The following is a 12,451-nucleotide window of genomic DNA, read 5'->3' as shown; positions in this document are numbered from 1 at the left end:
TCAAATCTTTGAAATTGTTGCATGCTGCGTTTATATTTTTGTTCATTATATAACTTTATTTTAGTTCTGGTGTAGTTTCAACTCTGTGGGCTGGTGGAGAAAGATTACGGTTAGATGGGAAGCTGCTTGCTGATAAGGATTCTGTGTGTTTCATGTGCTCAATACTTTCTGCAAAACAACAGTATACAACTTTACACACACACACACACACACACACATCATAAAGAATGACAACCTCTGCGAAAGTAAACTAAGGTCTCCTTTATTATTATTTTTCTTCTTCATTTTATATATCTATTTATCTGTTTTTTTTCTACATACGAGTCCATTAAAAGTATGTCTTCATGCTTTAGGTGCAGCTTCAGTGTGGGAGCACATGCAAGATGGTGGTCCAGGTGGAGATTGCACAGCGGATGTGGAGTGAGAGGAGAGTGGAGGAGTCCTCTGACCACCCCGAGTGGACCACACCGGGACCACTGAACAGTCACCAAATAATCACAAGGCGGTCAGGACGGCCGACCGAACGGGGATTATAGACCGCAGGGGAGCACTCGGTTATAGGGAAGCAGTTCAGTTTCTTGCAAATAGTTCCGACCTGTCCATTTTGGGGGACGGTTTGTGTCATGACATCATCGATTGACATCTTTAGTGCAGTCCAAAAAATAAGAACCATACTATAGAGAAGCAGGCAGGCATAAAAAAAATAAGTTTCAAACAGTCAGTTTTTAAAGAGAGCACGGCGAAGGGGGAAACGGAGGGGGAGGGGAACCTTTCTTTCTGGTCCCGTTCCTCCTGGGGCCTCATTAAAGGGGGCGTTGGGTGACATATTGCTCATGACCTGGATCTTTCGGGGGGGGGGGGGGGTCACAGAGGTATGAGGTAAAGAGGCCTTTCAGAGACAATTCAAAACATACATGTGTATCACAAGGACACAGCGACACAGGACATTTGACTTTGTAGCACATCTCTGGACGTTGCAGTGAAGGAACAGGACTAGCATTTTTTTCAGTACAGTCAGATTTTTCTGTGTTTTATATATATTTCCACACTGAGGTTGGAATAATACTGTGAAATTGTGAAAATGCTGATAATACCCTTTAAGTATTAGAGCGGTTTAATTAAAAAGACTGCCTACAATTTCTGCCTGTTTTGGTGTGTTGGAGTTTTGGCCTGCCTGGTGATGTCAACAGGCGGCAAGTTAGTTAATAGACCAATACGAGTTCCAACCCTCTCTGCCAATAACAGCTAGTTTTCCCCGCACCACTCAGACCACTCCCAGACAGTCCTAGCAAAATTCTTGCTTAAGAAACTGCTCTTCGCTAATACTCTATTTTTGTTTCTTTTTGACCACTTTCATTGAAAACAACCACAGTAAGGTACTTAAATTGTCACCCAGAAATTATTTGATTTTGATATTTAAAAAAAGGCTGCATTGGACCTTTAAGAGTTAAAATGAAAGACAAAAACAAATCAAATACATCCCGCAGTTTCATGGAGGGAGAACAAGAACTAGACAGTGAAGGAAGAATAGTTGCACAGGCATCACATTTTTAACCATTATAATGCTATACGCATAATTCCATAGCAATATAACAGAGGTTCACAATAATAACACCATGATAATCAACAGCTACAGAAATACTGAAAGAGCCCAACAAGTAAGATTCCATAACAAAGCTGGAATACAACAGAATACAACCCATCATTTTATACAAATAAAAAAATACATTGATAAAATGAAAGTACAAAAACATTGCAATATTATACCCAGCAATTGGTGTGTGCGAAACACGTTTTTAAAAATGTTTCCCCCCTTTCTTTGTTGTTGCTCAAAGAAAATTGTGAGAAAAACACACAAGGACATCATCTTTGGTGCAGATTCCACAGCAATCTCTAATGTCCTGTTGCCATGACATTTATCGAGCAGTGTCACACAATCTCCTTACTCTAGACATACACTATATACACACAAAAGTATGTGGACACCACTTAAAATTAGTGGATTCGGGCTATTTCAGCCAAACCAGTTCCTTACAGGTGTATAAAATCGAACACAGCCATGCATTCTCAATAGACAAAAACATTGACAGTAGAATGGCCTTACTCAAGAGCTCAATGACTTTCAACGTGGCACCGTCATAGCATTCCACCTTTCAAACATCTCAGTTCGTCAAATGTCTTCCCTGCTAGAGCTTCCCCGGTCAACTGTAAGTGCTGTCATTGTGAAGTGTAAATATCTGAGCAACAACAACCGCGAAGTGGTAGGCCACACAAGCTCAAAGAACGGGACTGTCCTCGGTTACAACACTCACTACTACGTTCCAAACGGTCTCTAGAAGCAACGTCAGCACAATAACTTCGTTGGGGGGTTTCCATGGCTGAGCAGCCGCATACAAACCTAACATCATCATGTGCAACACCAAGTGTCAGATGGAGTGGTGTAAAGCTCGCCGCCATTGGACTGGAGCAGTGGAAACGCGTTCTCTGGAGTGACGAATCACGCTTCACCGTCTGCCAGTCCAATGAACAAATCTGCGTTTGGCGGATGCCAGGAGTACGCTACCTGCTCCAATGCATAGTGCCAACTGTAAAGTTTGGTGGAGGAGGAATAATGGTCTGGGGCTGTTTTTCATGGTTCAGGCTAGGTCCCTTAGTTCCAGACTTCCAGTGAATGGGAAATCTTAACGCTACAGCATACAATATAGACGAGTCTGTGCTTCCAACTTTGTGGAAACAGTTTGGGGAAGGCCCTTTGCTGTTTCAGCATGGCAATACCCCCATGCACAAAGCGAGGTCCATACAGAAATGGTTTGTTGAGATCGGTATGGAAGAACTTGACCGGCCTGCACAGATCCTTGACCTCAACCCCATCAAACACCTTTGGGCTGAATTGTAACGCCGACTGCGAGCCAGGCCTAACCGCCCAACATCAGCGCCCAACCTCACTAAAGCTCTTGTGGCTGAATGGAAGCAAGTCCCTGCAGCAATGTTCCAACATCTAGTGGAAAGCCTTCCCAAAAGAGTGGAGGCTGTTATAGCAGCAAAGGGGGGACCAACTCCATATTAATGCCCATGATTTTGGAATGAGATGTTCGCCAAGCAGTTGTCCACATACTTTTGGTCATGTAGTGTACCTACAACACACACACTGCTGGGACTCCAAGCACCTTCCGCTGCTGTTCTGAACCACATATATCAGATATAAAAATACACCAACTTTAAGAATACCTCATAATAATCATTCCTTTGCAGTGTGTCTGTTTACATTGTGGTTTGTCACTGGCCATGTACAATGCTGATATTAGAGGTATATGACCAGCCTATAAGGGAGAGCACACAGGTAATACATTAGAAAGTTGTCATTACTGGCATCCAGAGTTTATCATGTGGTAGAAATAGTTGAAATAGAAAAGATTAACACATGGGAGAGGGTGGGGAAGAGGGCTTAGAGAATACCCAGGTATATGGACCAATAGGACTTGGATTGAGAAAACACGGATTGGTCATTGAGTGGGTGGGCGGTACCAAACTCAACTTTGTAAAATCTCTCATGCGTTTCTTTGTGTTCCCTTGGAAGTGTACTCACACAATGAGCAATCAACAATCGTGTTGCTTACAAGAGTTAATTAAATAATGACATAAGCTCTTGGAGACATGCATTTCCCAGCTCGCTATGAATGACATGACATATGGCCTACTTTACACCTTCATAACCACCCCAGATTGACATAAGATGTGTTATGTCACCGGACTTGTATTGTGTGGCATGACCATGACATATCAATCCGAGGTTGTTGACATAAGCGTTTATAAATGCCCAGGGCATGGATGCATAATGTCCATGAGGATCATGCTTATGAAGAAGGTGTAATGTAGCTCCTGTGCAGTGTCATTGATAGAAATACGGAATTCCTGTCATTATTCAGTTGCAGTGTAATCCATCTCTCAAACACAAAAAAAGTCCAAAGTTGCAATCCTAAAAACCAAGCCCCCTCCAGGAAAACAAAACAAACACATTAGAGAGAGAAAGATGATTCAAAGCTCCATGTGCAGAAAAAAAAAATTCGCTCGAGCAGATCCTGGTGGTTCTCTACCTAATCGACTTGCAGCACTCTGACACCATTCCCATGCAAAGCCATGGCTTACTTCAATAAGAAAAAACATGCAGCACATCCCCACCTCTCCTCAACCCCCCCAGGTCAAAGGACTCAAGGGGAATCGTCGACAGCCTTCACCAGGGCCCAATGTTCAAGTATGGAATGGGAATGTATTGAATGACCAGAAATGTCAACAAATAAATAAATAGATGTAACAGGTCCAAAAGGAAAGATTTCAAATGAATAATGATTCAATGACTGTAACCAACATTTTGGATTTGTATTTAGCATAATATCATACGTGCTTATAATAAAAGGGCTAGATTGTCATGAAATAAGACATTAAAAGGTAAAATCCTACAATAGGTTCAAAAGATACCATGAAGTCACATGGCATTTGGGTTTATACTAGTGTAATTACATTTAACTGAATAGTAGAAATAGAATCTTTGTACATTCTACATTCTGGTTACAGAAATACGTATATAGTAACTACATGGCATATGGACAACTTCATGTAAAGTCTTGCAAATAAAACAACAATGACTAAAAAGGATTCCAGTTAAAAATGGCAAGACTTCATGATTAGACGGGCAGATTGAACATGAGTACCATCGATTAAAAAAAGAAAAAAAAGTTTTACAGAGTGATGACATCACAGCCATGAGGAACGAGAGCAGAGTGATTGGGACGGAGGGAGGTGGCCAGAACCACATGCATTATTTCTCACAAACACACAGACATACACACACGCATGCACAAGGCACACGCATGCAGGCACACACAAACGCACGCACACAGACACAAAGTCTCAGTGGCTGGTAATTTCGAAGAGCCTCTTTCTCAGGCCTAGAGAGGGGGTTGGGGTGCAGTGGGTTGGGTTAGGAGGTTCCCATTAACCCCCTAATCAGGAGTTGAGGGAGAACTGGTCCTGCTCGGTGGGCTTCTTCACCCAGGCCCCCAGGCCCGACTTGTGGAAGACCTTGATGAGCGTCTGCTTGGCGTTGTGGTACTCCACCGCCGCCTGCTTGGCGTCGTGGTACGAGCTGGGCTTGGACACCTTGATCCTCAGTGTGGATGACAGCTGGGGTGGGGAAGGGAAGCAAACAGATGTTGAGATAAGACTACTTTGAATCAAATACTGAGGAGTGACTTGATCTGTGTTTCAGCTGGTGTTAATGTGTTGTGCTGCTCACACCGCCTGTGTGCAGTGCTGATTGTCATAAACACTTAGATGCCGTGACAAGGAGAGACATTCTGGTGTGTGTCGGACCGTTCTGTACCTTGGAATGCAGGCGAACCCAGCGGCTGTAGAGGGCGTGCTTGCAGAGGCGCGAGGCGCGCCCCATGTCGTCTTTGCCCGTGGTAGCATTGATGACCTCCAGCGCCTGGTCGCCCACCGCCCAGTTCACGCTGAAATTGGGTGCCTTGCCCGGCTGCCTCGCCTCCGCGTTACTGATGCCTGGAATCACAAATAGAACCATAGAGTGAGTGGCCAACTCCACTTTATAACAGTAAGCATACAAGCCTGAGCCACTGGGAATCGAATACAGGACACGAGGAGCCTGGGAATTAGCTGTGAACGCGGTAGCTAACTCCCTTTCTAAAGACAAGCACGTCTGACCAAGTGGGAATCATACATAGGACTGGACATGCGACTCATGCCCATGTTATCCCTCCGATCTCAAGCCTAGGCATTAGCGCTCAAGGAAACATGAGTCTTCGGGTTTCAGTGAAAGCTTCTCATCGTGTGAGCGGGGTGAACTCAAGCATTTACGACACAAGCGAGGGCACGAAGGGTCAGAGACGTATAACCTATGCCCGAGCAGCGTCCGTCAGAGATGGTAGTCGAAAACAGGACGAAGCTTCTTCAACTCTACCACAGGACATGTGCTCCTCCAAGCAGGGGCCTAGAGGGGAGATGGATGGAGGCATAAAAACTTATTTCAGTGGAGGGTGTTAAACTACTTGGTTCTTTTCTCTTCTGCAGTGTACTGGGCTGCCTGACCTGCTGGAAGATTAGGATTGAAAGGGGAACTGCACCCACTGATTTGGCCTTGTTCTTTAACTTGCTTCTCAAGAAATGCTGGCAAACATGAGCTGACTTGGGGGTGTGGTTTGATGTGGGTGTTTCTTGGGTGTGTCCTTGCAACCACCAAGACACACCCATCTGTCAGAATCTGGCCCGCAGCTGTTTCCCCCCCCCCCCACTCAATCACAACAAACAAACCTCCTGCAGGTTGAGCTCAATAACTACAGGCAGGTGTATGGGTGAGATGCTGGAGGACGCTTTGAATAGGTCAGTAGCCTACAGAGTATTATGAGAAGAACGCGATTGCTGAATTTAGGTAGATATTCTAAACTAAGTGTTTTGATAACTTTCAAATTTTAGTAGCAGGTCCATGTAGAATAAATAACCTTTTACATTATACCATAGAAGTAGTGTTCTGTTAATATAACAACGTGCACCTTTCATCTTTCATTGTTATTCCCAGTCGATAGAGATCCTGTGCCTATCGGTATTTTGTCTGGTGGTAATGGGGCTACCTTGGCAAACATGTCAGAGTGGTCATACCTTCCTGTGTGGTGTCCCGTATACAACAGGAGTTCCCTGATCCTGGTGCAGAATACACAGGGTTTCTCTCACCTCATATTGACTGATACAATTCAATCCAATAATAAAAAAAGACAATACAAGTGAAATTTGTGTTTCGTAAATATTTTATGTAGAGTGCCAGGCAGAGTTCCTCTGTCCAGTGTCTGTGTTCTTTTGCCCATCTTAAACTTTTCTTTTTATTGGCCAGTCTGAGATATGGCTTTTTCTTTGCAACTCTGCCTAGAAGGCCAGCATCCCAGAGTCACCTCTTCACTGTTGACGTTGAGACTGGTGTTTTGCGGGTACTATTTAATGAAGCTGCCATTTTAGGACTTGTGAGGCGTCTGTTTCTCAAACTAGACACTCTATTGTACTTGTCCTTTTGCTCAGTTGTGCACCGGGGCCTCCCACTCCTCTTTCTATTCTGGTTAGAGCCAGTTTGCGGTGTTCTATGAAGGGAGTAGTACACAGCGTTGTACAAGATCTTCAGTTTCTTGGCAATTTCTCGCATGGAATAGCCTTCATTTCTCAGAACAAGAATAGACTGATGAGTTTCAGAAGAAAGGTCTTTGTTTCTGGCCATTTTGAGCCTGTAATCGAACCCATAAATGCTGATGCTCAGATACTCAACCAGTCTAAAGAAGGCCAGTTTTATTGCCTCTAATCAGAACAACAGTTTTCAGTTTTCTGTGCTAACATAATTGCAAAAGGGTTTTCTAGCGATCAATTAGCCTCAATTTGAGGTTATTTTAATGGACAAAAAAATAGCTTTTCTTTCAAAAACAAGGACATTTGTATGTGACCCCAAACCTTTGAACGGTAGTGTACATTAAATATATAATTATTTATATACGCCTACTGTATGATCGCTAGCAAATAAATTAGCTAACTAACATTAGCCTGCCTAGCTGGAACTTCTGAAGGACAATGTTTTATTTCTACAATTTCCAAAAGATAACCAAACATATTTACTTTTCACGATACGTGTTTGTGCCGTCATGTGCATTGGTAGCACAATTTCTAACTTACTTGCATTTGTTTTTACTTACACTTGTATGTTGACTTCTCCATTGATGTTGTTTTTAAGTTTTCGCTGACTTTTCTTAGCAGATGTACAATCGTCACGAATTGAATTATGGGGAGTTTCAGGCCTCGGAGTGAACATAATTGTACACTCGCAAAGCCCACTAAAAACGAGAGCTGAGGGGCTTAACGTTGCAAACTTCCCTTGCTTGGCTAATCATTTGAACCCCCCTCCAAGATGGCGACGAGGATTCCCCCAAGGGCATAAGGCGAGGGTAAGTGTCTTAAGTGTTTGGACCGCAACCCTGGGAGGGAGATCAAGGTTGTGTCAATTAGGGCAAACCATTGCAAAATGTTTCAATAAGATAAAATGAATGTTTTGTGCCTATTATTTCTGTTCCGTACCTATTGAACACAACCCAGGACACTATGTTGTTACTAGGTAATGTTATGGAATGGGTAGGTAGTATAGGTCTTAGGTGCATAAGTAGACAACATACTACACTTCCACAATCCCAGCCAAGCCTTGATAAAGGACAGGTGCTGCCAATTAAGGTGACCGTCAGTCAGTATCCCACCTTGCAAGCCGTGAGGTTGCTGGTTTGTCTAGTGGCCTTTTGTTTTGATTTTGAGTCTTCAATTTAGGTATGCCCGTTTGTAATTTTCTTTTTTTGTATATATTTGTTTCCGTCACTATCTTAACATAACAATCCGCTTGGGCTCACCGATCTAAAGGAGTCAAGACAGACCTGGCCTTGGACCTAAGGTAAGGTTGCCGTCTCCCTAGGCACATGTACATTCAACACATGGTCGCATATGCTTACTTCTCACAGTTATGCACACACCTAGTCAGATTACAGAACAATTAAGACCGCCTAGAACCACTAGACTTAGTGAGTCCAGTGTTAAAAGTAGGTTGTCTAGTCGGTTCCGTAACAGTAACCCTCACCCTTCCTTAGCCCCTACCCTGACAATAGATGTAGGCATTTTTTGGGGCAGTAGGAGAGAAGGGGGAACACATTATTTGATCTGCATATGCTATAGAACGCAAGTACACTGCAACGTATCTCAGGTTCCAAATGCCACAAAACAACATTATGAAGGGCTATATAATGAAATATCATGACAGAAAAAGTATCTAAATAGACTTGACCTTCAAACAAATCAGTTGCATGGATTCCACCGATTTGGCAGAAATGGTCAAGTTATTTAAATTCACACATGAAAGGTAAGCAAATTTCACCACAGATGACAAGTGAAGTGTTTCAATGAGACTATGGTAGGGGACCCTTCTACAGTGCATTCGGAAAGTATTCAGACCCCTTCATTTTTCCCACATTTTGTTACGTTACAGCATTATTCTAAAATGGATTAAATATTTTTCTCCTCAGTCAACACACAATACCCCACGATGACAAAGCGAAAACAGGTTTAGAAATTTAAGCAAATTTGTAAAACATAAAATTAAAAGAATCTTTATTTACATAAGTATTCAGACCCTTTGCTTTGAGACTCGAAATTGAGCTCAGGAGCATCCTGTTTCCATTAATCATCCTTGAGATGTTTCTACAACTTCATAGTCCCATCTGTGGTAAATTGAATTGATTGGACATGATTTGGAAAAGCACACACCTGTAGAATATATGGTCCAAAAGTTGACAGTGCATGTCAGAGCAAAAACCAAGCCGTGATGGCGAAGGAATTATCGGTAGAGCTCCTACACAGGATTGTGTCGAGGCACAGATCTGTGGAAGGGTACCAACAAATTTCTGCAGCATTGAAGCTCCTCAAGAACACAGTGGCCTCCATCATTCTTAAATGGAAGAAGTTTGGAACCACAAATTATTTTCCTAGAGCTGGCTGCCAGGCCAAATCAGGGGAGAAGGGCCTTGAACCTGATGGGCTCTCTGACAGAGCTCCAGAGTTCCTCTGTGGAGATGGGAGAAACTTCCAGAAGGACAACCATCTCTGCAGCACTCCACCAATCAGGCCTTTATGGTAGAGTGTCCTGAGTGTAAGAGAGTCGAGACGCTACAGTATTAGGGGTGCAAAAGAGTCAAGGTGTAAAGGTGAAGGGTACTGACCGCTCAGTAGAGGCTTGTTGAGGCTGAACTGTTGGGGCAGGTCCTCGATGTCGGCGATGCGCTGGTACATAGCCCGGGAGAGGTGGTCGGCGTGGTACAGGCTGCCCAGGATGATGCTGGAGAAGTAGATGGGCTCCGTGAAGTAGCTCATCAGAGAGCCCTGGATGCCCAGCACGTTCCATCTGCAACAGAGGAGCACACACATTTAGTATACACATGTCCACAAACATGCACGCATACAAGTGCACACACACACACACACACACACACAAAGACACACACATGCGTGCACACGTGCAAATGCACACAACTTAGGAATGGGCACGGACTGCGAAATATCCAATTTGATTTATTTCACTCTACATTCAGTGTCGTTACATTAGCAGTGCCGTCTTTCCCATCAATTTCCTTCCACACTCTATAACGTGTTTATGCCCAATTGCCTTGGAGAGAGACGACTTCAAAAAGGACACAGGCAGACGGGAGTAAAAATACCACGACCAGACGTCAGAAACGAGACCCTGACAAACAGCTCTGATAAGTGCTGGTCCGGTCTCCTCCTGACCCGAGGCAGTGTGTGTGAGAGTGTGTGAAATGAAGACACAGACTGGAGTCGCAGTCAGACAAGGCTAGGAGACCTTCGGTTTCCCATTAGCCCTCAGCAGGGACATCTTCCATATGCAACGGGGGTTGATCATTGGACTGTATCATTACTGTTGTTCAGTCCTTCCTCCCACCTTACTTGATGAACGGGATTTAGCTCCTGATGAATAGCAGCTAGCGCCAGTGGCCATGGTGGTTCTGGGGCGCACAATCAAAGAACCTAATCAGACAAAAATAGTGCTCTGCTCTTTGGCCATACACATGCATGAACTTGCACACTCGCATGCATGCATACACACACACACACACACACACACACACACACACACACACACACACACACACACACACACACACACACACACACACACACACACACACACACACACACACACACACACACACACACACACACACACGAGCTTGATCACCACTCTCCCTTAGCACACTGAAGTGATTGGGGCTTTGAAGGCCTTCACAATCAGTTGCTTTTTGAAATAAAAAAATGAATCTGGAGAGTAACACTTCTAATGAGGCCCTTTAACTAGCCAGGAACAGGAAGAACTAGGCCTCCATATTGTGCATTAGTGCCGCGGGGCAGGCCATGTAATCAAAAGGAGAATGGTGTATAAAAAAAACCCACAAACCGCAGGGAAAGAACACTGAGGGCTAGGTGAAACAACGCTAGTTCATTTAGCTAAATGGCCATTGCCAAGTCATTAATCATTCGTTTCCGGAAGAGATGGTAGGAAGTGCATTTTTACCTTTTTGTTGCCATGGTCATGTTGGGAGAGTATGTGTTGTGTAGAGAACTAGTCTGTTCTGTAAAGTGGTGACACTTTCTATGCCTTGCTCTAAATCGGGCTATAAGCTAGGTTAGTGCACATGCTATATGTATACTGTCATCGTGTTTTCTTTTGACTTCGATTTTTGTGTTACATAGTGTAATATCGGGGCCATTATTGCATGCTCAAGAACATTAGGAGTGTGAATCTCCTGTTGGCATTGCCGTGACTGTGGACAGTGAGCAGGGCTGTGTGGGGTGCCTGCGAAAATACCTGGGTTGGACCCATCGATTCAGCTGTCCCTGACATTGCCTGAATCAAATGAGACTGGGCCTGACTGAAGTGGGATATACAGGATAACGCCTAGCAACTAAGGGCTAACAACAGTGCAATCCTCCATTATTCATATTAACAAGATCATTTTTGTTCTTATGTATTGGCTGAAATGTTTGCATTGTATCATAGGCCAATCTAAACATAACTAGCTGAAAACACATCAAATAATTGCAAGTCAAGACCAAACCTCTATTAATCATGTATGAATCTATTCCTATGCATTAGAGGCAACGCAGAGTCTGCTAAATGGGTGTAACAGACACCTTTACACAGATACTAGGAGCAGCTTACTAAGGATTAAGTAAGTAATGGGCAAGAATTGGAGTCAAATTCACTCCGTTTAATGTCCAATTAAATTCCTAAATTGAAACAACCTGGACCATACCACTTATCAATCCTACATGGTGTCTCACAATCTTGTTGGCTTTGGGGGAGGATATGTGGTAAAAGAGATAGCAAAAGGGGCCACAACGGCCAGGTTACCTTGCGATCTTGTCACTGCAGGACATGGTGAGCAGCCTCTCTCCCTGCAGCACCCCGTCCCATGTCTGGATGGTGTTGCTGGTCCTCACGGGGATGGTTCCCTCCCCAGACTCTATTTTGGTCCTCAGCTGGCCTCGCGCCTTCCGGTTGGGGTGTCGGTCTCCTTGGTCTGTGGGAGGGGGGGACAAGGACAAGACAGATGGATGAATCCTTCACCTGTGGCTGTGCAGAGCATCTCCGGTTTTCTAACAGTATTATTCTAACTGTTTTATCCTTCACTCTGCGTGAATTCAAGAACTACACTGGGGACACGCCCAACACAGCTCTGAGAGGATACACAGAACGCTAACACGCAGCCGGGCTGGTGTGTAGCAAGGAACAGCTGGCGACCCGCCACTGACAACCGACCCAGACATCACCCGCCCCCCCCCGCGCTTCTCTCTC

General features: G+C 44.2%; 1 protein-coding gene across 5 annotated transcripts in view; it reads right to left on the bottom strand.

Moving 5' to 3' along the window:
• Positions 1 to 246: 246 nt before the first annotated feature.
• LOC139546988 (double-stranded RNA-specific editase 1-like) overlaps positions 247 to 12,451 on the bottom strand; it is a 192,198-nt gene continuing 179,993 nt past the window's right edge. For all 5 annotated transcript variants that reach the window (XM_071356001.1, XM_071356004.1, XM_071356000.1 and 2 more), the window contains 4 exons: positions 12,008 to 12,176; positions 9,801 to 9,982; positions 5,381 to 5,559; positions 247 to 5,181 (listed from right to left, as the gene is read on the bottom strand). In XM_071356001.1, coding sequence (XP_071212102.1) covers positions 5,005 to 5,181; positions 5,381 to 5,559; positions 9,801 to 9,982; positions 12,008 to 12,176 — 707 coding nt within the window. In that variant the 3' untranslated portion in view covers positions 247 to 5,004. The remainder of the gene's footprint in view (positions 5,182 to 5,380; positions 5,560 to 9,800; positions 9,983 to 12,007; positions 12,177 to 12,451) is intronic.

This window comes from Salvelinus alpinus, chromosome 20 (assembly GCF_045679555.1).
Source record: "Salvelinus alpinus chromosome 20, SLU_Salpinus.1, whole genome shotgun sequence".
In the NCBI taxonomy this organism is placed as follows: Eukaryota; Metazoa; Chordata; class Actinopteri; order Salmoniformes; family Salmonidae; genus Salvelinus; species Salvelinus alpinus.
Note: the sequence above shows the minus strand (reverse complement) of the source record. Positions and strands in the feature narration are given on the sequence as shown.